Source organism: Melospiza melodia, chromosome 1, assembly GCF_035770615.1.
Source record: "Melospiza melodia melodia isolate bMelMel2 chromosome 1, bMelMel2.pri, whole genome shotgun sequence".
Taxonomy (NCBI): Eukaryota; Metazoa; Chordata; class Aves; order Passeriformes; family Passerellidae; genus Melospiza; species Melospiza melodia.
This window is the reverse complement of record NC_086194.1, coordinates 173,332,206-173,355,632: the sequence shown is the minus strand read 5'-3', so window position 1 is coordinate 173,355,632 and position 23,427 is coordinate 173,332,206. Positions and strand designations below refer to the sequence as shown.

General features: G+C 48.8%; 2 protein-coding genes across 2 annotated transcripts in view; one reads left to right on the top strand and one right to left on the bottom strand.

Annotated features, from left to right (window-relative positions):
* The window catches only part of LOC134428579 (ribosome biogenesis protein BOP1-like), a 90,035-nt gene extending 83,299 nt beyond the window's left edge, over positions 1-6,736 (bottom strand). The window contains exons 1-2 of the mRNA XM_063175398.1: positions 6,503-6,736; positions 3,295-3,474 (exon numbers count right to left, since the gene is read on the bottom strand). Of these exons, the coding sequence (XP_063031468.1) occupies positions 3,295-3,474; positions 6,503-6,511 (189 nt within the window). The 5' untranslated portion in view covers positions 6,512-6,736. The remainder of the gene's footprint in view (positions 1-3,294; positions 3,475-6,502) is intronic.
* A 1,309-nt stretch (positions 6,737-8,045) lies between these two features.
* Positions 8,046-23,427, top strand: part of LOC134428602 (heat shock factor protein 1-like) — a 64,174-nt gene continuing 48,792 nt past the window's right edge. Inside the window, exons 1-4 of the mRNA XM_063175436.1 lie at positions 8,046-8,204; positions 12,045-12,153; positions 16,811-16,947; positions 21,397-21,521. Coding sequence (XP_063031506.1) covers positions 8,076-8,204; positions 12,045-12,153; positions 16,811-16,947; positions 21,397-21,521 — 500 coding nt within the window. The 5' untranslated portion in view covers positions 8,046-8,075. The remainder of the gene's footprint in view (positions 8,205-12,044; positions 12,154-16,810; positions 16,948-21,396; positions 21,522-23,427) is intronic.

The following is a 23,427-nucleotide window of genomic DNA, read 5'->3' as shown; positions in this document are numbered from 1 at the left end:
AGCCCTGGAGTGGTTTGGGAGCTCTGGGAAGAGCCCTGGAGCAATTTAGGAGCTCTGGGAAGAGTCTTGGAGTGGTTTGGGAACATCCCTCAAAAGTTTAGGAACTCTGGGAACAGCCCTGGAGTGGTTTGGGGACAGCCTGGAATACGAGCAGGGGCCCTGGGAAAAGTCCTGGAGTGGTTTGGGAGCTTTGGGAAAAGCCCTGGAGTGAGTAGGAACAGCCCTGCAGCAATTTGGGAACAACTCTGGAAAGAGAGCTGGAGCAATTTGGGAGTTTTGGGAAAAATCCTGGAGCAGTGTGGGAGTTATGGAAATAACCCTGGAGAAAAGTGGGAACTGACCCAATCCCAGTTTCCCAGTCCCAACTCCAGTTATCCAACCCCAATCCCAGTTATCCATCCCCAATCCCAGTTATCCATCCCCAATCCCAGTTATCCATCCCCAATCCCAGTTATCCATCCCCAATCCCAGTTTCCCAGCCCCAATCCCAGTTTCCCAGCCCCAATCCCAGTTTCCCAGTCCCAACTCCAGTTATCCAACCCCAATCCCACTTTCCCAGCCCCAATCCCAGTTATCCATCCCCAATCCCAGTTATCCATCCCCAATCCCAGTTATCCATCCCCAATCCCAGTTATCCATCCCCAATCCCAGTTATCCATCCCCAATCCCAGTTATCCATCCCCAATCCCAGTTTCCCTGACCCAATCCCACTTTCCCATCCCCAATCCCAGTTATCCATCCCCAATCCCAGTTTCCCAGCCCCAATCCCACTTTCCCAGCCCCAATCCCAGTTATCCAACCCCAATCCCAGTTTTCCTGACCCAATCCCACTTTCCCAGCCCCAATCCCAGTTTCCCAACCCCAATCCCAGTTTCCCAACCCCAATCCCAGTTTCCCATCCCCAATCCCAGTTTCCCAACCCCAATCCCAGTTTCCCATCCCCAATCCCACTTTCCCATCCCCAATCCCACTTTCCCAACCCCAATCCCAGTTTCCCATCCCCAATCCCAGTTTCCCAGCCCCAATCCCACTTTCCCAACCCCAATCCCAGTTTTCCTGACCCAATCCCACTTTCCCAGCCCCAATCCCAGTTTCCCAACCCCAATCCCAGTTTCCCAACCCCAATCCCACTTTCCCATCCCCAATCCCACTTTCCCAGCCCCAATCCCAGTTATCCAACTCCAATCCCAGTTTCCCACCCCCAATCCCAGTTATCCAACCCCAATCCCAGTTTTCCTGGCCCAATCCCAGTTTCCCATCCCCAATCCCAGCAGGAAGGGAAGAGTTAAGGAGCTGCAGAGTTTTTTCCTGGATCAGGAGAGCAGCAAATCAAACAAATCAAACAAACCAAAATTCCAGCTGCCCCAGGAGCTGCCAGGTAAAACCGGGAATGCTGGAAGGCATCGGCAGGAAATCCAAAATGACAGGGACAGGAAACATTTATAGAGACCCCGGCAGAGCTGGGATTTGGGATTTTGGGAATGGCAGAGCTGGGATTCGGGATTTTGGGAATGGCAGAGCTGGGATTTGGGGATTTTGGGAATGGCAGAGCTGGGATTTGGGATTTGAGATTTGGGGAATGGCAGCTCTGGGATTTTGGGATTTGGGGAATGGCAGCTCTGGGATTCTGGGATTTGGGGATTTTGGGAATGGCAGAGCTGGGATTTTGGGATTTTGGGAATGGCAGCTCTGGGATTTGGGGGTTTTGGGATGTGGGGAGCAGGGAATGGCAGCTCCAGGATTTGGGAATTTGGGGAATGACAACTCGGGGATCTGGGATTTGGGGAGCTGGGAACGGCAGCTCTGGGATCTGGGTTTTTGGTCTTTTGGAGATTGGCAGCTCTGGGATTTGAGGATTTTGGGATTTCAGGAATGGCGGCTCTGGGATTTGGGATTTCGGGAATGGCAGAGCCAGGATTTGGGATTCCCAGAGCTGCTCCGGGGTGATCCAACAAAAAACCCACTGGGATCAGGGAATTGCTGGGGTTGGAAAAACGTCTGGAGCCTCCCAGGCCACTCCTGGCCGTGTCTCCCTCCCACACCCACAGGGATGGGAATTCCAGCCGGGAATGGCAATTCCAGCCTTTCCACGGGGAACACTCCTGAGAACCTCACCCCAAGGCTGCTCCCAGGCTCCTGTCCCTGTGTCCTTGGGGGCAGGTCCCACCCTGGATCCCCTCAATCCTGCTTTTCTCCAGGATGAGCTTCCCCAGCTACAGCAGGGAATTCCACCGTTCCCATTCCCAGTCTCATTCCCATTCCTGCTCCACTGCAGGTGCCCCCCCGGGCACACCTGGATCCCGTCCAGCTGCATCCTCCACCATTCCCAGCCCTCTTCCAGCTCCCCAGCCCGAGGTTATCTCTGGGGTTAGCCCAGGGATCCCCCTTTGGCAGCCCCGGATTCCCTGGGAATTCCATCCCAAAATCCCAGTTTTCCATGTGAAGCCATTCCGGTCAGTCCCTGAATCCCGATCTCGCTTTTCCAACCATTCCCTGAATCCTGACCCCAATCCCGCTTTTCCAGTCATTCCCTGAATCCCAATCCCCCTGAGGCAGCCCCGGATTCCCTGGGAATTCCATCCCCAAACCCCAATTTTCCATGGGCAGCCATTCCCTGTTTCCCACCCCAATCCCCTCTGCAGCTCTCCCAGAAATCCCCTGGAAAAGGCTCCGGAATTCTCCTCTGCAATTTCCCTTTTCTTCCCAGAAATTGGGGAAAACGAGGGGATTTGGGCAAGTTTGGGCTCCCAGGAATGGGGAGGATTCTGCTCAATCCCAAACCGTGGGAATTTTGGAATGAGTTGGAAAAACCTGGGATAAAGGGGTGGGAATGTGGCTGGGGTGGGATTCCCTGGGAATTCCCTCCTGGAGGAGCCAGTCTGGGAATGGGGTGGGAATGGAGGGGATTTCAGGGGTGATCCCATTCCCAAGGAACATCTCCTGCTATCCTGGGATGTCTCAGGGATCCTGGGGCAGCCCCGGACTCTCTGGGAATTCCATCCCAAAGCCCCAATATTCCATGGGAAGTCATTCCCTGTTTCCCACCCCAAACCCCTCTGCAGCTCTCCCAGAAAAATACTGTGGAAGATTTAGTTTCCCTTTTCCCCACAGTTTTCCCCAGGACAATCTCATCCCTAGCCATGAATCCTTCATCACACTGATTCCAACTTCTCCTGGAAAAATGGATCAGGGTCAATCGATTCCCAGATTTTGGGAAGCAGAGCACCCCAGGAATGTTCATGAACGGGATTGGAGCCCCCCAGATCCAGGGCAGGATCACAGCCAGGCCCTTACCTGCGTCTGAGGAGCTGAGGGGCTTCCAGGGGCTTCTTCCTCATCCTCCTCCTCCTCTTCCTCCTCCTGCTCCTCCTCATCGTTCCCGGAGGATTCGCTGTCGGTTCCCGAATCCTCGAGGCCGGAATAAACGCTCTCCTCACTCTCTGACAGCTCCTCGCTGCCTCCAGAGGGGCTGGGCTGCAAGGACAGCGGGGCAGGGTCACAGTGGGGACACAGGGGGACACCCCCACACTGCTGGACAACCCCCTCCCCAATTTTTGGGGTCCCCCTCAGCACCAGCCTGAACTCCACCAGTTGTGGGGTCACCTCTCGGGACAAAATCAGAGCCCCCCCCCCAAATTCCTGTGTCACCCTCAGGAATGGGTCAGAGCCCCCCCAGTTACTGGGTTCCCCCTCAGGACAAAATCAGAGCCCCCCAAATTCCTGTGTCACCCTCAGGAATGGGGTCAGAGCCCCCCAGTTACTGGGTTCCCCCTAAAAACCACACTGGACTCCCCCCCAAATGCTGGGTCCCCCACTCAGGACAAGGCCAGACCCCCCCAATTATCGGGGTGTCCCCTCAGAACCAGGACAGGGCTGGGTCCTTCCCTCAGGAGGCCAAACCCCCCTCATGGAGACCGGCCCAGACCCCTCCCCAAATTGCTGGGTTGCTCTTCAGGACAAGGCCAGGCCCCCTCATGGAGACCAGGCTGGAGCCCCCCAAGTTATGGAGTGCCCCTCACCAGAACGGGATCGGGTTCCTCCCCTCAGGAGACCAAATTCCCCTCACTGCTGGATTCCCCTCACGGAGACCAGGCTGGAACCCTCCAGTTATGGGGTGCCCCTCACCAGAACGGGATCGGGTTCCTCCCCTCAGGAGACCAAATTCCCCTCACTGCTGGATTCCCCTCACGGAGACCAGGCTGGAACCCTCCAGTTATGGGGTGCCCCTCACCAGAACGGGATCGGGTTCCTCCCCTCAGGAGACCAAATTCCCCTCACTGCTGGATTCCCCTCACGGAGACCAGGCTGGAACCCTCCAGTTATGGGGTGCCCCTCACCAGAACGGGATCGGGTTCCTCCCCTCAGGAGACCAAATTCCCCTCACTGCTGGATTCCCCTCACGGAGACCAGGTCGGAACCCTCCAGTTATGGGGTCCCCCTCACCAGGATGGGACCAGGTCACCCCCTCAGAGGCCAAATCCCCCTCAGTGTTGGGTTTCCCCCTCACAGACACCAGGCTGGGCCCCACCATTCCCGGATCCCTGCATTCCCGGGTTCCCCCTCACAGAGGACAGACTGGATTCCCTCCATTTCCCGGTTCTCCCTCAACGGGACAGGTCTGGGTTCCTCCTCAAGAGGCCAAATCCCCTCTCAGTGTTGGGTTTCCCCCTCACAGGGACCAGGCTGGACCCCACCATTCCCAGACCCTGCCATTCCCAAGCCAGACCCTCCCCAAATTGCCGGGTCCCCCCTCAGGACAAGGCAAAACCCCTCTTGCTCTCGGGTTCCCCCTCACAGATGCCAGGCCTGATCCCCTCCATTTCCCGGTACCCCCTCACCAGGACAGGGCCGGGTCGCCCCCTCAAGAGGCCAAATCCCCCCTCAGTGTTGGGTTTTCCCTCACGGAGGCCAGAGTGGACCTCACCATTCCTGGACCCCGCCATTCCCAGGTTCCCCCTCATGGAGACCAAGCCAGACCCTCCCCAAATTGCCGGGTCCTCCCTCAGCACAAGGCCAGACCCCCACTCAGTGCTGGGTTTCCCCTCATGGAGACCAGGCCGGACCCTCCCCATTTCCCGGTCCCCCTTTGTCAGGACGGGGCCGGGTTGCCCCCTCAAGAGGCCAAATCCCCCCTCAGTGTTGGGTTTCCCCCTCATAGAGACTAGAAAGGACCCCGCCATTCCCAGACCCCTCCATTCCCTGGTTACCCCTCACAGAGACCAGACTGGACTCCCCCAGTTTCCAGGTTGCCCCTCACTGGGACAGGTCTGGGTTCCCCCTCAAGAGGTCAAATACCTCCGTCAGTGAACAGGCCGGCTCTCCCCATCATGAAGCCAAACCCCCTAAAATTGCCAGGTGCCCCTTCAGGACAAGGCCAGACCCCTTCATGGAGACCCGGCGGAGCCCTTCAATTATGGAGTCCCCCCATCAAGACCAGGCTCAATCCCCCTCACTGCTGGATTCCCCTAACAGAGACCAGACTGGACTCCCCACATTTCCTGGTTCCCCCTCACTGGGACAGGCCGGGGTCACCCCCTCAAGAGCCCAAATCCTCCTCAGTGTTGGGTTTCCCCCTCACAGAGACCAGACTGGACTCTCCCCATTTCCCGGTTCTCCCTCAATGGGACAGGTTCGGGTTCCCCCTCAAGAGGCCAAATAGCCCCGTCAGTGAATATGCCAGCTCTCCCCATCACGAAGCAAAACTCCCCCCAAATTGCCGGGTCCCCCTTCAGGACAAGGCCAGACCCCCTTATGGAGACCAGGCCAGTGCCTCCCAGTTATGGGGGGTCTCCCTCACCAGGATGGGACCGGGTGCCCCATCAAGACCAGGCTAAATCCCCCTCACTGGTGGGTTCCCCTCACAGATACCAGACTGGACTCCCCACATTTCCCGGTACCTCCTCGCCAGGAGAGAGCTGGATCGTCCCCTCAAAAGGCCAAATGCCCCCTCACTGCTGGGTTTCCCCTCACAGAGACCAGGCTGGACCCCTCCATTCCCGGGTTCCCCCTCATGGAGACCCTCCCCAAATTGCTGATTGGCCCCTCAGGACAAGGCAAAACCCCTCTCACTGCCAGGTTCCCCCTCACAGAGACCAGATTGGACTCCCCCCATTTCCCGGTTCCCCCGTACCGGGACAGAGCCGGCTCTCCCCACAATGAAGCCAAACCCCCTTAAATTGCCGGGCCCTCCTTCAAGACAAGGCCAGACCCCCTCATGGAGACGCGACCAGAGCCCTCAAATTATGGGGTCCCCCTCACCAGCACAGGACCGAGTCCCCTCCTCAAGATCAGGCCAAATCCCCCCCTCACTGCGGGTTTCCCCTTCACGGACACCAGGCCGGACCCCCCCGCCATTTCCCCATTTCCCGTTCCCCCTTCACGGACACCAGGCCAGCCCCCTCCATGCCCGCTGCCATGCCAATGGCGAGTGTGTCCCCTCCTTCCCCGCTGCCATGACAACCCCGCGTGTGCCCCCGTTCCCCCTCCCCGGTCACCCCCGGACCTGCTCCATGGTGGCGGCTCCGCGTGCGCCGCCGAACACGTGGGCGCGGGTCACAGGGACGGCCACGCCCCCGCCCGCCGCGCTTCCGCCTTGCCGCGGCCCCGCGCAGCTCCCGAGGGAAGGGATTTTGCTCCTGGGCAGGGCGGGATAACGGGAACGAGAAATAATAACGGAGAAAGATAACGGGAAAAATAACGGGAAACGAGCGGCAGCGCGGGAAAATGTGAAAGCAAAGTGCGCATGCGCAGAGCCCGCCGCGCCGCCGACATCGCGCATGCGCGCTGAGGGCAAATGTGCCAAAGGCGGTGCGAGGGCCAGAAAGGGGCGTGGTCACAAAACTCGGGGGCGTTCCCTGCGCGCAATGCCGCCAATGGGAAGGGCGTGGTCAGACGGCGAAAGGGGCGTGTCCACACGCAGAGGGCGGAGCCAGATCTCACCGGGTGTGTCTGCTTCCTTGGGGGTGTCACCCAGTGAGAGCCCCGCCCAGATATTGTCAAAAATGGCCAGAGGGCAGGGCCAGTTGTGTGGGGGCGTGTCCATGTCAGCAGGAGGCGTGGCCAGGTGAGACGGGGTGTCCCTTCTCAAGGACTGAGAGCAATGGAATGGGCGGGGCTTGGCGTGAGGGGTGTGGTCTGAGCCATCGGGGCGTTCCCATGCAATAGCCTCGCCCAAGCCATGCCAGGTACGGCCAGAGGGCGTGCCCTGTCGTGAGTGGGCGTGTCCCGACCACCAGGGGGCATTCCTGCGGTAAAACCCTACCTGCCAGCAAGGGAAAAGGGCACGTCTTGCGCAGCAGTGGGCGTGGCCTGAATAATAAATGAACTTTTCCCATGTGATAGCCACGCCCATGTCTGGCAGGCGGTGGGCATGGTCTAATGATACTGGGCGTGTCCCTACACCCCTGGGTCCCATCCTTGTCTTCCCCTGTAGCCAGTGGGCGTGGCCGGTAGAGCCAAAGCCACGCCCATCCCCTATCTGGAACACGTGGTGGGCGTGGTCAGCGCGTGAGGGGGCGTCTCCATGAATGCAGGCTGCATCACTCAGTGGGCGTGTCCAGAAGCAATGCTCCTCCCATTTCTGTTACGTGCAGTGGGCGTGGCTATCACACAAGGGGCGTGCCGTCTCGGCAAAGCCACTATTTGCAGCACGCAGTGGGCGTGGCTACCTCACAAGGGGGCGTGTCCTCGCTGCGAAGCCACTATTTGCAACAAGCAATGGGCGTGGCTACAAACACAAGTGGGCGCGGTTTACACCAAAACCCCGCCCCAGCACAGCCATGCAATGGGCGTGGCTATGGCGTTTGTCCTTGCATCAAAGCCCCGCCCCGGGAGCAGTGGGCGTGTCCCGGGAGCAGTGGGCGTGTCCCGCCGCCGGTGGGCGTGGCCACGCATGCGCCATCCCGCGTCCCCTCACAGCCCGCCTCCCAAGATGGCGGCGGCCATGCCACCTCCCGCCGCCGCTGCCTCTCCCTCCTCTCCCGGCCCTTCCCGCCCTTCTTAACGGCCTCGTTCGCCCCGGGGCTTCCCCCGGGGTTTCCCCGAGCCCTTCCCGGCCCCGCCGCGAGGGCGCGGCCATGGACGGGCCGGGCGCGGCGGCGGCGGCGGGCGCGGGGCCCGGTCCCAACAACGTTCCCGCCTTCCTCACCAAACTCTGGACGCTCGTGGAGGATCCCGACACCGACTCCCTGATCTGCTGGAGCCCCGTGAGTACCGGCAATACCGGGGAGGGATCCTTGGGAGGGCGGGGAGGGGTTCTCGACAAGGCCCGGCCCGGTTGAGGCCTGGCCTGGGCCCCGCGGCCCGCGCGGTTCCTGAGGGGAATTCCCGCGAAAAAAAAAAAAATCTCATTTTTCCCGCGAAAAATTTCCTTTTTTCCCCGCTTTTCCGCCGCGGGAATGTGGGAGATAAGGAGGGAAATAAAAACGTCAACACGGCGGGAAGGGCTGGAGCGACCTTTGGCGCGGGATGACAGGGGGAGCCGCTAATTAGGGAATAATGAGTTTGGGATAATTTAAGGCAGGCCGGGAGGAATTTTTGGGATATGGAAGTGCTGGAAAAAAGCTGGGAAATTTGTGGATGTGCTGCTGGAAAAGGTGAATTCCAGGAGATCCCAAAACATTTTTTTTTGTTTTTTTTTTTTTTTTTTATCGGAGAGTTGGAGGGATGGGAAACAGGGAATGGCTTCCCATGGAAAATTGGGATTTCGGGATGGAATTCCCAGAGGATCCTCATCCCCGGTAGTGTCCCAGCTCAGGCTGCGATATCCTGAGATAGCAGAAAGTTCCCTGCCTGTGGAATGGGATGATCCCAAAAATCCCTTCCTGGCCAAAGAATTCCAGGATCCCACGGACAGCATTCCATGACCAGGATCCCATGAGCAGGATCCCTCTCCAGGATCCCACGACCAGGATTCCTTTCCAGGATCCCATGACCAGGATTCCCTCTCCAGCATCCCAGGGCCAGAATTCCATGGGCAGCATCCCCGAGTCAGGATTGCAAGGCCAGAATTCCAATGGCAGGATCCCATGGACAGGAATCCATGGCCAGGATCCATCTCCAGGATCTCATGGACAGGAATCCATAGCTGGGATCCCTCTCCAGGATCCCGTGGACAACGTTCCATGGCCAGGATCCCGTGGACAATGTTCCATGGCCAGGATCCATCTCCAGGATCCCATGGACAACATTCCATGGCCAGGATCCATCTCCAGGATCCCGTGGACAGGAATCCATGGCCAGGATCCATCTCCAGGATCCCATGGACAACGTTCCATGGCCAGGATCCATCCCCAGGATCCCATGGACAACGTTCCATGGCCAGGATCCATCTCCAGGATCCCATGGACAACATTCCATGGCCAGGATCCATCCCCAGGATCCCATGGACAACATTCCATGGCCAGGATCCATCCCCAGGATCCCATGGACAACATTCCATGGCCAGGATCCATCCCCAGGATCCCATGGACAACGTTCCATGGCCAGGATCCATCCCCAGGATCCCATGGACAACGTTCCCTGGCCGGGATCCCTCTCCAGGATCTCAAGGCCAGGATTCCCTGTCCAGGATCTCTCTTCATGATCCCAAGGTCAGGATCCCATGAGAGGTTTTCCATGGACAGGATTTCAGGGCCAGGATCCCGTGGACTGGATCCCAGGGCCAGGATCCCGTTAGGATCCACGATCCCTTGCACAGGATCTCTCTCCAGGTTCCCATGGCCGGGATTCTACAGCCATGATTCCATGGCCAGCATCTCTCAGTGAGGATTCCAAGGCCAGCATCCCATGGACAGCATTGCATGGGCAGGATCCATCTCCAGGATCCCTCTCCAAGGCCAGGATCCTTCTCCAGGGTCCCATGGCCAGCATTCCATGGCCAGGATCCCTCCCCAGGATCCCCCAGACAGGATCCCTCTCCAGGATCCCAGGACAGCATTCCATGGCCAGGTCCCCTCTCCAGGATCCCATGGCCAGGATCCCTCTCCAGGGTCCCATGGCCAGCATTCCATGGCCAGGTCCCCTCTCCAGGATCCCCCAGACAGGATCCCTCTCCAGGATCCCAGGGAAACCATTCCATGGACAGGTCCCCTCTCCAGGATCCCATGGCCAGGATCCCTCTCCAGGATCCCATGGCCAGGATCCCTCTCCAGGATTCCATGGACAGCATTCCATGGCCAGGTCCCCTCTCCAGGATCCCTCTCCAGGATCCCAGGGAAACCATTCCATGGACAGGTCCCCTCTCCAGGATCCCAAGGCCAGGATCCCTCTCCAGGATTCCATGGACGGCATTCCATGGACAGGTCCCCTCTCCAGGATCCCATGGCCAAGATCCCTGTCCAGCATTCCATGGACAGTATCCAGCTCGAAGATCCCATGGCCAGGATCCCAGGACTTCTCTCCAGGATCCCTCTCCGGGATCTCAAGCCCAGGATCCCTCTCCAGGATCCCATGGCCAGGATCCCTCTCTGGGATTCCTCTCCAGGATCCCATGGACAGAATCCCATGGGTGGGATTCCATGGACACGATCCTACAGCCAGGATTCTATGGACAGGGTTCCATGGCCAGGATCCCAATGCCAGGATCCCTCTCCAGGATCTCATGGCCAGGATTCCTCTCCAGGATCCCAATGGCAGGATCCCTCTCCAGGATCCCATGGACAGAATCCCATGGGTGGGATTCCATGGACACAATTCTACAGCCAGGATTCTATGGACAGGATTCCATGGCCAGGATCCAAAGGCCAGGATCCCTCTCCAGGATCCAAAGGCCAGGATTCCTCTCCAGGATTCCATGGCCAGGATCCCAATGCCAGGATCCCATGGACAGGATCCCTCTCTGGGGTCCCATGGACAGGATTCCGTGTCCATGATCCATCTCCAAGATCCCATAAACAGGATCCCAAGGCGAGGATCCCTCAGTCAGGATCCCTCTCCAGGATCCCATGGACAGGATCCCAAGCCCAGGATCCCTTTCCAGGGTCCCATGGCCCAGGGTCCCATGGACAGGATCCCATGGACACAATCCCTTTCCCGGATCCCTCAGCCAGGATTCCATGGCCAAGATCCCTCTCCAGGATCCCAAGCCCAGGATCCCTCTCTGGGATCCCTCTCCAGGGTCCCATGGACAGGATCCCTCAGTCAGGATTCCAAGGCCAGGATCCCATGGACAGAATTCCATGGTCAGGATCCCTCTCCAGGATCCCAAGCCCAGGATCCCTCTCCAGGGTCCCATGGACAGGATCCCGATGCCAGGATCCCTCTCCAGGGTCCCATGCACAGGATCTCAAGCCCAGGATTCCATGGACAGAATTCCATGGCCAAGATCCCTCTCCAGGATCCCCCAGTCAGGATTCCATGGACAGAATTCCATGGACAGCATTCCATGGACAGGATCCTTCTCCAAGATCCCTCTCCAGGATCCCCAGCCCAGGATCCCTCTCTGGGATCCCTCTCCAGGGTCCCATGGCCAGGATCTCAAGCCCAGGATCCCATGGACAGGATTCCATGGCCAGGATCCCTCTCCAGAATCCCATGGCCAGGATCTCAAGCCCAGCATCCCCCTCTGGGATCCCTTTCCAGGATCCCATGGACAGGATCCCACGACCAGGATCCCTTTCCAGGATCCCATGCCCAGGATCCCTCTCCAAGATCCCTCTCCAGGATTCCATGGACAGAATTCCATGGACAGGATCCCATGGACAGGATCCCTCTCCAAGATCCCTCTCCAGGATCTCAAGCCCAGCATCCCCCTCTGGGATCCCTCTCCAGGGTCCCATGGACAGGATCTCTCACCAGGATCCCTCTCCAGGATCTCAAGCCCAGGATCCCATGGACAGAATTCCATGGACAGGATTCCATGGCCAAGATCCCTCTCCCGGATCCCTCAGCCAGGATTCCATGGACAGGATCCCTCTCCAGGATCCCTCTCTGGGATCCCTCTCCAGGATCCCATGGATTCTGATTTTTCCTGATTTTCCTTGATTTTTCCCAAAAATTCCGATTTTTTCCCTAATTTTCCCCAAATTTCTGATTTTTTCCCTCAGAGCGGGAGCAGCTTCCACGTGCTGGACCAGGGCCAGTTCTCCAAGGAGGTTCTGCCCAAGTACTTCAAGCACAACAACATGGCCAGCTTCGTCCGCCAGCTCAACATGTGTGAGTCACAATTAATAAAAATCTGAAAAAATCCGGGAAAAATGGGAATCAATGGAATTGTGGGATTTGGGAATCAGCTTCGTCCGCCAGCTCAACATGTGTGAGTCACAATTAATAAAAATCTGAAAAAAATCCGGGAAAAATGGGAATCAATGGAATTGTGGGATTTGGGAATCAGCTTCGTCCGCCAGCTCAACATGTGTGAGTCAAAATTAATAATAATCTGAAAAAATCCGGGAAAAATGGGAATCAATGGAATTGTGGGATTTGGGAATCAGCTTCGTCCGCCAGCTCAACATGTGTGAGTAAAGTCACTGAAATCCCCAAAAAATGGGAATCAATGGAATTGTGGGATTTGGGAATCAGCTTCGTCCGCCAGCTCAACATGTGTGAGTCACAATTATCAAATTTGGGAAATTTGGGAATTTTGGGAATTTGGGAATGAATTTTGGCAGGTAGGGAAACATTTGGGAGAGAAAAATGCAAAAAATCCATGAAAAAATGGGAATAAATGGAATTGTGGGAGTTTGGGAATCAGCTTCGTCAGGCAGCTCCACATGTGTGAGTCACAATTAATAAATTTGAAAAATTTGGGAATTTGGGAATTTGGGAATGAGATTGGGAAGGTAGGGAAACATTTGGGAAGAAAAAATGCAAAAAATCCGGGAAAAAATGGGAAAAAAATCAGTGAAAAATGGGAATAAATGGAATTGTGGGAGTGTGGGAATCAGCTGGGTCAGGCAGATCAACATGTGTGAGTCAAAATTAATAAAAATCCTGAAAAAATGGGAAAAAATGGAGTTGTGGGAGTGTAGGAATCTGCTTCGTCAGGCAGCTCCACATGTGTGAGTCAAAATTATCAAATTTGAAAAATTTGGGAATTTGGGAATGAGATTGGGCAGGTAGGGAAACATTTGGGAGGGAAAAATGCAAAAAATCCGGGAAAAAATGGGAAAAATCAGTGAAAAATGGGAATAAATGGAATTGTGGGAGTGTGGGAATCAGCTGGGTCAGGCAGCTCAACATGTGTGAGTCAAAATTAATAATTTTGGGAATTTTGGGAATGTTGGGAATGTTGGGAATGAGATTGGGCAGGTAGGGAAACATTTGGGAGGAAAAAATGCAAAAAATCCGGGAAAAAATGTGAAAAATCCGTGAAAAATGGGAATAAATGGAATTGTGAGGGTTTGGGAATCAGCTTCGTCAGGCAGCTCAACATGTGTGAGTAAAGTCACTGAAATTTGGAAATTTTGGGAATGTTGGGAATGAATTTTGGCAGGTGGGTAAAAATTTGGGAGGGAAAAATGAAAAAAATCCGGGGAAAAAATCAGTGAAAAAATGAGAAAAATGTAGGAAAATCCAGGAAAAAAAAAAAAAAAAAACAGGAATAAAGGGGAAAAAAGAAAAAAAAATTCCCATTTATTCCCAGAAAAAAACCCGGGAAAAAAGCAGAAAAAAAATCCCATTTATTCCCAGAAAGAAATCCAGGAATAAATGGGAAAAATGGAAAAAAAAAATCTGGGAATAAATGGGAAAAAATGGGAATAAATGGAATTGTGGGGGTTTGGGAATCAGCTTGGGCAGGCAGCTCTGCATGGGGGAGTCACAATTCCAAAAATCCTGAAAAAATGGGAAGTTGGGGAAAAAATGGGAATTTGGGAAGTTGGGAATTCATTATGGCACGGAGGGAAAAATTTGGGAGGGAAAAATGCAAAAAATCCGGGGAAAAATGGGAAAAAATCAGTGAAAAATGGGAATAAATGGGGGAAAATTTTGGGAAAAATCTGGGAATAAAGGGGAAAAATCCAGGGAAAAAATTCCCTTTTTTTCCCTTTTATTCCCACAAAAACTCCTGAATAAATGGGAAAAAAAGGAAAAAAACTGGGAATAAATGAGAGAAATGTGGGGGAAAGTGAAAAAAATGATCAGGAAAAAAAAGGGAAAAAATCTGGGAATAAATGAAAAATGGAAAAAATGAAAAAAAAAACAGGGAATAAATGGGAAAAATGCAGAGAAAAAAAAATGGGGGAAAAATGGGAAAAATCTTGGAATAGAATGCGAAAGAATGAGAAAAAAAGCTGGGAAAAAATGGGAATAAAACAGAAAAAAATGGGAATAAATGAGAAAAAAATCTGGGAATAAATGAGAGAAATGTGGGGGAAAATGAAAAAAAATCAGGGAAAAAATCTGGGAATAAATGGGGAAAAATCGAGGGGAAAATCCAGGAATAAATGGGAAAAAATGTGGGAAAAAATGGCCATGGTTTCATCATTTATTGCCATTTATTCCTGGAAAAAACCTGGGAATGAATGGGAAAAAATGGGAAAAAAGCTGGAAATAAATGAGAATAAAAGCTGGGAAAAAATGGGAATGAAATAGAAAAAAATGGGAATAAATGGGGAAAAATCCTGTGGGAGTAAAAATTCCCAAAATGAAAATATCTGGGGAAAAGTGGAGGAAAATATGGGAAAAAATTTGGGAAAAATGGGAAAAATATGGGGAAAATATGGGAGAAATTGGGGGAAATTTGGGGAAAAAATGGGAATAAAATGGGAAAAAAAAGGAAAAAATCGTGGAAAAAAAAAGGGGTTTTTTGCCCCCCCTTTTTTCCCCATTTTTTCCTGGATTTTCCCATTTTTTTTCCCGGATTTTTTCCCCTTTTTTTTTTTTTCTGGATTTTCCCCCATTTTTTCCTGGTTTTTCGCCTTTCTTTTTTCTGGATTTTTTCCCATTTTTTTTCTGGGTTTTTTTCCCTTTTTTTTTTCTGGGTTTTTCCCCCCCCCCCTTTTTTCCCCCATTTTTATTCCCATTTATTCCCATTTTTCCCCAAATTTTCCCCAATTTCTCCCATATTTTCCCCATATTTTTCCCATTTCCCCCAATTTATTCCCAGATTTCCCCCATATTTTCCCCCTTTTTTCCCAGATTTTTCCTTTTTTTTCCCATTTTTCCCCAAATTTCCCCCAATTTCTCCCATTTTTTCCCCAATATTTTTTCCCATTTTTCCCCAATTTATTCCCAGATTTTCCGCATATTTCCCCCATATTTTCCCCCTTTTTTCCCCATTTTTATTCCCATTTATTCCCGCTTTTATTCCCATTTATTCCCATTTTTCCCCAAATTCTCCCATATTTTCCCCATTTTTCCCCAATTTATTCCCATATTTTTCCCATATTTTCCCCAGATTTTTTCCTTTTTATCCCGTTTTTATTCCCATTTATTCCCATTTTTCCCCCAAATTTCCCTCAATTTCTCCCATATTGTCCCCCACTTTTCCCCAGATATTTTCCTTTTTTCCCCTTTTTCATTCCTATTTATTCCCATTTTTATTCCCATTTTTCCCCAAATTTCTCCCAATTTCTCCCATTTTTTTCCCATTTTTCCCCAATTTATTCCCAGATTTTTCCCCAAATTTTCCCCAGATATTTTTTTTTCACATTTTTATTCCCATTTTTCCCCAAATTTCCCCCAATTTCTCCCATATTTTCCCCATATTTTTTTCCCCAATTTATTCCCATATTTTCCCCAACTTTTCCCCATTTTGATTCCCATTTATTCCCAATTTTATTCCCATTTATTCCCATTTTTTCCCCAAATTTCTCCCATATTTTCCCCATATTTTTTCCCATTTTTTCCCAATTTATTCCAATATTTTTCCCAATACTTTTCCCATATTTTCCCCCACTTTTCCCCATTTTTATTCCCAGTTATTCCCATTTTTATTCCCATTTTTATTCCCATTTTTTCCCCAAATTTCCCCCAATTTCTCCCATATTTTCCCCATGTTTTTTCCCCGTGTTTCCCCCCTATTTTCCCCTATTTTTCCCAGATATTTTCCTTTTTCCTCCCATTTTAATTTCCTTTTATTCCCATTTTCCCCAAATTTCCCCCAAATTCTCCCATATTTTCCCCCACTTTTCCCCAGATATTTTTCTGTTTTTCCCATTTTTATTCCCATTTATTCTCATTTTTTCCCCAAATTTCCCCCTATTTCCCCCTTTTTTTTTCCCAATTTATTCCAATATTTTTTCCAATTTTTTCCCCAATTTTCCCCAGATTTCCCCAGATTTTTTCCTTTTTTTCCCATTTTTTCCACAAATTTCCCCCATATTCTTTCCATATTTTCCCCCACTTTTCCCCAGATATTTTCCTTTTTTTCCCGTTTTTATTCCCATTTATTCCCATTTTTTCCCCAAATTTCCCCCAATTTCTCCCGTATTTTCCCCATACTTTTCCCCATATTTTTCCCCCATTATTTCCCAATATTTTTCCCAATTTCCCCATATTTTCCCCATTTTACCCCAATTTATTCCCAGATTTTTCCCAATATTTTTCCCAATTTTTTCTCAGATTTTTTCCTTTTTTTCCCCATTTTTATTCCCATTTATTCCCATTTTCCCCCAATTTTCCCCCAATTTTCCCCCATTTTTTTCCCCATATTTTGCCCCATTTTTTCCCCATTTTTATTCCCATTTTTATTCCCTTTTATTGCCTTTTATTCCCATTTTTTCCCAATATTTTCCCCCAATTTCTCCCATATTTTCCCCATATTTTCCCCATTTTTTCCCAGTATTTTCCCCAATTTTCCCCCAATATTTTTCCCAATTTTTTCCCAATATTTTCCCCAATTTTCCCCAATATTTTCCCGGTGTTTCAGACGGTTTCCGGAAGGTGGTGCACATCGAGCAGGGCGGGCTGGTGAAGCCGGACAGGGACGACACCGAGTTCCAGCACCCGTTCTTCCTCCGGGGCCAGGAGCGCCTGCTCGAGAACATCAAGAGGAAAGTCACCAGCGTGAGTCCAGTTCCAGAAATTTCCAGGAAAATTCACAATTTTCCATGAAAAAAATCACAATTTTCCATTAAAAATCCAGAATTTTCCATTAAAAACCAGTCAGGGTCCGTTAAAAATCCAGAATTCCCCATCAAACCCAGGGCAGGAGCAGCTGCTCGAGAGCATCAAGGGCAGTCACCAGTGTGAGTCCAATTCCAGAGAGTTCCATGAAAAATCCAGAGTTTCCCATGAAAAATTCAGAGTTTTCCATCAAAAAATAGTCAGGGTTCAGTAAAAATCCAGAATTTTCCATACAAACCCAGGGCAGGAGCGCCTGCTCGAGAACATCAAGAGGAGTCACCAGCGTGAGTCTGCCTTCTAGAAATTTCCAGGAAAAATTCACAATTTTCTATTCAAAATTCAGAATTTTAATGAAAAATTCACAATTTTCCACAAAAAAATCATGATTTTCCATGAAAAACCCAGAATTTTCTATGAAAAATCCAGAATTTCCCATAAAGCCCAGGAGCGCCTGCTCGAGAACATCAAGAGGAGTCACCAGCGTGAGTCACAGTGCAGAAATTTCCAGGAAAAATTCACAATTTTCCATTCAAAATATTCCATGAAAAAATCGGCCAGAAATCAGTTAAAAATAAAATTCAGAATTTTCCACACAACCCAGGGCAGGAGCAACTGCTGGAGAACATCAAGAGGAAAGTCACCAGTGTGAGTCTGCCTTCTAGAAATTTCCAGGAAAAATTCACAATTTTCCATGAAAAATCCAGAATTTTCCATGAAAAATCCAGAATTTCCCATGAAAAAACCAGTCAGGGTCCATTCAAAATCCAGAATTTCCCATCAAACCCAGGGCAGGAGCGGCTGCTGGAGAACATCAAGAGGAGTCACCAGTGTGAGTCCAGTTCCAGAAATTTCCATGAAAAAATTCACAATTTTCTATGAAAAAAATCCAAAATTTTCCATGAACAAATCAGCCAGAAATCAGTTAAAAATTAAAAATTCAGAATTTTCCACACAAACCAGAGCAGGAGCAGCTGCTCGAGAACATCAAGAGGAGTCACCAGCGTGAGTCACGTTCCAGAAATTTCCATTCAAATTCACAATTTTCCATGAAAAATCCAGAATTTCCCATTAAAAACCAGTCAGGGTCCATTAAAAATCCAGAATTTCCCATCAAACCCTGGAGCGGCTGCTGGAGAACATCAAGAGGAAAGTCAGCAGTGTGAGTCTGCCTTCTAGAAATTTCCATTAAAAATCACAATTTTCCATTAAAATCCAGAATTTCCCATTAAAAATCCAGAATTTCCCATAAAACCCAGGGCAGGAGCAGCTGCTCGAGAACTTCAAGAGGAAAGTCACCAGTGTGAGTCACAGTCCAGAAATTTCCATTCAAAATTCAGAATTTTCCATTCAAACTTCACAATTTTCCATGAAAAAAAATGACAATTTCCCATGAAAAATCCAGAATTTTCCATTAAAAACCAGTCAGGGTCCGTTAAAAATCCAGAATTCCCCATCAAACCCAGGGCAGGAGCAGCTGCTGGAGAACATCAAGAGTTGTCACCGGTGTGAGTCCAATTCCAGAAATTTCCATTAAAATTCAGAATTTCCCGTGAAAAAAATTCAATTTTTTCAGATATTTTCCCCATTTTTGGTGATTTTTTTCCCCCCAGGTGTCGTCGCTGAAGGGGGAGGAGCTGCGGGTGCCCAGCACAGGCACAGGGACACAAAAAATCCCAAAAACCCCAAAAAATCTCAATAAACCCATAAAAATTCCCAAAAATTTTTAAGAGCCCTTTTAAATTCTTTAATACCCTGTAAAACTTAGAAAAATAGAGGAAAAAAAAGCCAAAAAAAGCCTTTAGAAAATGAGAAAAAAGCAGGAAAAAATTCAGAAAAAAATCAGAAAAAAATCAGAAAACATTCAGGAAAAAAATGGAAAAAAATTCTGAAAATTCCCCAAAATCGCTGAGCATTTCCCACACCCCAAATTTGAATTTTTTGGTGTTTTTCCCCCCAGGTGTCGTCGCTGAAGGGGGAGGAGGTGCGGGTGCCCAGCACGGACACAGGGACACAAAAATCCCAAAAAAATCCCAAAAATTCTCAATAAACCCATAAAATTCCCAAAAAATTTTTAAAAGTCCTTTTAAATTCCTTAATACCCTGTGAAATTTAGGAAAAATAGAGTAAAAAAGCCAAAAAAAGCCTTTAGAACATGACAAAAAAACAGGATAAAATTCAGAAAAAATCAGAAAAAATTCAAGAAAAATTTGGAAAAAAATTCTGAAAAATTCCCAAAAATTCCTGAGCATTTCCCACATCCTAAATTTGAATTTTTTGGTGTTTTTCCCCCCAGGTGTCCTCGCTGAAGGGGGAGGAGGTGCGGGTGCGGCAGGACAGACACAGAGACAAAAAATCCCAAAAAACCCCAAAAATTCCCTGAAACCCATAAAAATTCCCAAAAAAACCTTTAAAAGACCTAAAAATTTTTAAATACCTATAAAATTTAGGGAAAAAAAAAAAAAAGCCGAAAAAAAATCTTTAAAATGAGGAAAAAATGGGAAAAAATTCATGAAAAATCAGAAAAAATCAGAAAAAATTCAGGAAAAAAATGGAAAAAAATTCTGAAAAATTCCTGAACATTTCCCACATCCCAAAATTGAAGTTTTTGGTGATTTTCCCCCCAGGTGTCGTCGCTGAAGGGGAGGAGCTGCGGGTGCCCAGCACGGACACAGGGACACAAAAATCCCAAAAAATCCCAAAAATTCTCAATAAACCCATAAAAATTCCCAAAAATTTTTAAAAGTCCTTTTAAATTCCTTAATACCCTGTGAAATTTAGGAGAAATAGAGAAAAAAAGCTGAAAAAAGCCTTTAGAAAATGAGATAAAAGAGGAAAAAATTCAGAAAAAATCAGAAAAAATTCAGGAAAAAATTGGAAAAAAATTCTGAAAAATTCCCCAAAATTCCTGAACATTTCCCACACCCTAAATTTCTAAATTTCAATTTTTTTCTGGATATTTTTCCCATTTTTGGTGGTTTTTTTCCCCCAGGTGTCGTCTCTGCAGGGGGAGGAGCTGCGGGTGCCCAGCACAGACACAGGGACCCAAAAATCCCAAAAAATCCCAAAAATTCTTCATAAAACCAAAAAAATTCCCAAAAATTTTAAAAATCCTTTTAAATTCCTTAATACCCTGCAAAACTTAGGAAAAATAGAGAAAAAAAGCCGAAAAAAGCCTTTAGAAAATGAGAAAAAAATTCAGAAAAAAATCAGAAAAAATTCAGGAAAAATTGGAAAAAATTCTGAAAAATTCTCAAAAACTCCTGAACATTTCCCACACCCTAAATTTCTAAATTTCAATTTTTTCCTGGTATTTTTCCCATTTTTGGTGATTTTTTCCCCATTTTCCCCCCAGGTGTCGTCTCTGCAGGGGAGGAGGTGCGGGGTGCCCAGCACAGACACAGGGACACAAAAATCCCAAAAAACCCCCAAAAGTTCTTAAGTAACCCATAATAATTCCCAAAAAATTTTAAAAGTCCTTTTAAATTCTTTAATACCCTGCAAAACTTAGAAAAAATAGAGAAAAAAGCTGAAAAAAAGCCTTTAGAAGAATGACAAAAAAGCAGGAAAAAATTCAGAAAAATCAGAAGAAAATCAGAAAAAATTCAGGAAAAAGTTGGAAAAAAATTCTGTAAAATCCCCAAAATTCCTGAACATTTCCCACATCCTAAATTTGAATTTTTTGGTGTTTTTCCCCCCAGGTGTCGTCGCTGAAGGGGGAAGGAGCTGCGGGTGCCCAGCACGGACACAGGGACACAAAAATCCAAAAAATCCCAAAAATTCTCAATAAAACCATAAAAATTCCCAGAAATTTTTAAAAGTCCTTTTAAATTCCTTAATACCCTGTGAAATTTAGGAGAAATAGAGAAAAAAAAGCTGATAAAAGCCTTTAGAAAATGAGATAAAAACAGGAAAAAATTCACGAAAAATCAGAAAAAAATCAGGAAAAATTGGAAAAAATGCAGAAAAATTCCCAAAAATCCCTGAGCATTTCCCACACCCCAAGTTTGAATTTTTTGTTGATTTTCCCCCCGGTGTCGTCGCTGAAGGGGGAGGAGCTGCGGGTGCAGCAGCACAGACACAGGGACACAAAAATCCCAAAAAATCCCAAAAATTCTCAATAAAACAAAAAAAAATTCCCAAAAATTTAAAAAAATTATTTTAAATTTCCATGAATTCCTTAATACCCCGTAAAATTCAGGAAAAATAGAGAAAAAAAGCCGAAAAAAGCCTTTAGAAAATGAGGAAAAAATGGTAAAAAAGTCACAAAAAATCAGAAAAAAATCAGAAAAACTTCAGGAAAAAGTTGGAAAAAATTCTGAAAAATTCCCAAAAATCGCTGAGCATTTCCCACACCCTAAATTTCAATTTTTTTCTGTTTTTTTCCCCCAGGTGTCGTCGCTGAAGGGGGAGGAGGTGCGGGTGCGGCAGGACAGCGTGGCGCGGCTCCTGGCCGACATGCAGGCCATGCGCGGGAAGCAGGACAGCCTGGACTCCCGGCTGCTGGCCATGAAACAGTGAGGAAAAATGGGATAAAAATGGATTAAAATCTGGGAATAAAACCCAGAAATCTGGGAATGAAATCTGGGAATGATCCCAGGAATCTGGGCATAAACACACGGGAATGTGGGATGGAATGTGGGGATGGCAGCAGGACAGGCTGGACTCACGGCTGCTGGCCATGAAACTGTGAGGAAAAAATGGGAATAATTCTGGGAATTGGGAATTAAATCTGGGAATTAAATCTGGAATGAACCCAGAAATCTGGGAATAAATGTACGACTAAATCTGGGAATAATTGTGGAATAAATGCGGGAATGTGGGGATGGAATGTGGGGATGGCAGCAGCACAGGCTGGACTCGAGGCTGCTGGCCATGGAACTGTGAGGAAAAAATGGGATAAAAATGGGAATAAAACCTGGGAATAAACCCAGAAATCTGGGAATTAAATATAGGAATAAATCTGGGAATAATTGTGGCAAATAAATGCGGGAATGTGGGGATGGAATGTGGGGATGGCAGCAGGACAGGCTGGACTCGCGGCTGCTGGCCATGAAACTGTGAGGAGGAAAATGGGATAAATCTGGGAATAAAGTCTGGGAATAACCTTAAAAATCTGGGAGAAATCCAGGAATAAATCTGGGAATAATTGTGGGAATAAATGCGGGAATGTGGCAATGGGATGTGGGGATGGCAGCAGCACAGGCTGGACTCGCTGGCTGCTGGCCATGAAACTGTGAGGAAAAATGGGATAAAAATGGGAATAAAAACTGGGAATAAACCCAGAAATCTGGGAATTAAATCTGGGAATGAACCCAGAAATCTGGGAATTAAATCTGAGAATAAACCCAGAAATTAATGTGGGGACAGACAGGGGAATGTGGGGATGGAATGTGGGGATGGCAGCAGCACAGGCTGGACTCGCAGCTGCTGGCCATGGAACAGTGAGGAAAAAATGGGATAAAAATGGGAATAAAAACTGGGAATAAACCCAGAAATCTGGGAATTAAATATAGGAATAAATCTGGGAATAATTGTGGGAATAAATGCGGGAATGTGGGGATGGAATGTGGGGATGGCAGCAGGACAGGCTGGACTCGCGGCTGCTGGCCATGAAACTGTGAGGAGGAAAATGGGATAAATCTGGGAATAAAATCTGGGAATAACCTTAAAAATCTGGGAGAAATCCAGGAATAAATCTGGGAATAATTGTGGGAATAAATGCGGGAATGTGGCAATGGATGTGGGGATGGCAGCAGCACAGGCTGGACTCCCAGCTGCTGGCCATGAAACTGTGAGGAGGAAAAATGGGAATAATTCTGGAATAAAATCTGGGAATAAACCCAGAAATCTGGGAATTAAATCTGGGAATGATCCCAGGAATCTGGGCATAAACACACGGGAATGTGGGGGATGGAATGTGGGGATGGCAGCAGGACAGGCTGGACTCACGGCTGCTGGCCGTGAAACTGTGAGGAGAAAATGGGAATAAAAATGGGATTTGGGAATTAAATCTGGGAATTAAATCTGGAATAAATCCGGTAATAATTGTGGGGACAGACACAGGAATGTGGGGATGGAATGTGGGGATGGCAGCAGCACAGGCTGGACTCGCGGCTGCTGGACGTGAAACTGTGAGGAGGAAAATGGGATAAAAATGGGAATAAATTTGGGAATAACTGGTTATAAACCCAGAAATCTGGCAATTAAATATGGGAATAAATGTGGGAATAATTGAGGGTGTAAATCCGGGAATGCAGCAATGGCGGCAGCAGCACAGGCTGGACTCGCGGCTGATGGACGGGAAACTGTGAGGAGCAAAAACTGGGAAGAGTTATGGGGATAGCTAGGAGTGAATCTGGGAATAAATCCAGAAATAAATCCAGGGATAAACCTCGGAATTGGGAAAAAATCTGGGAACAA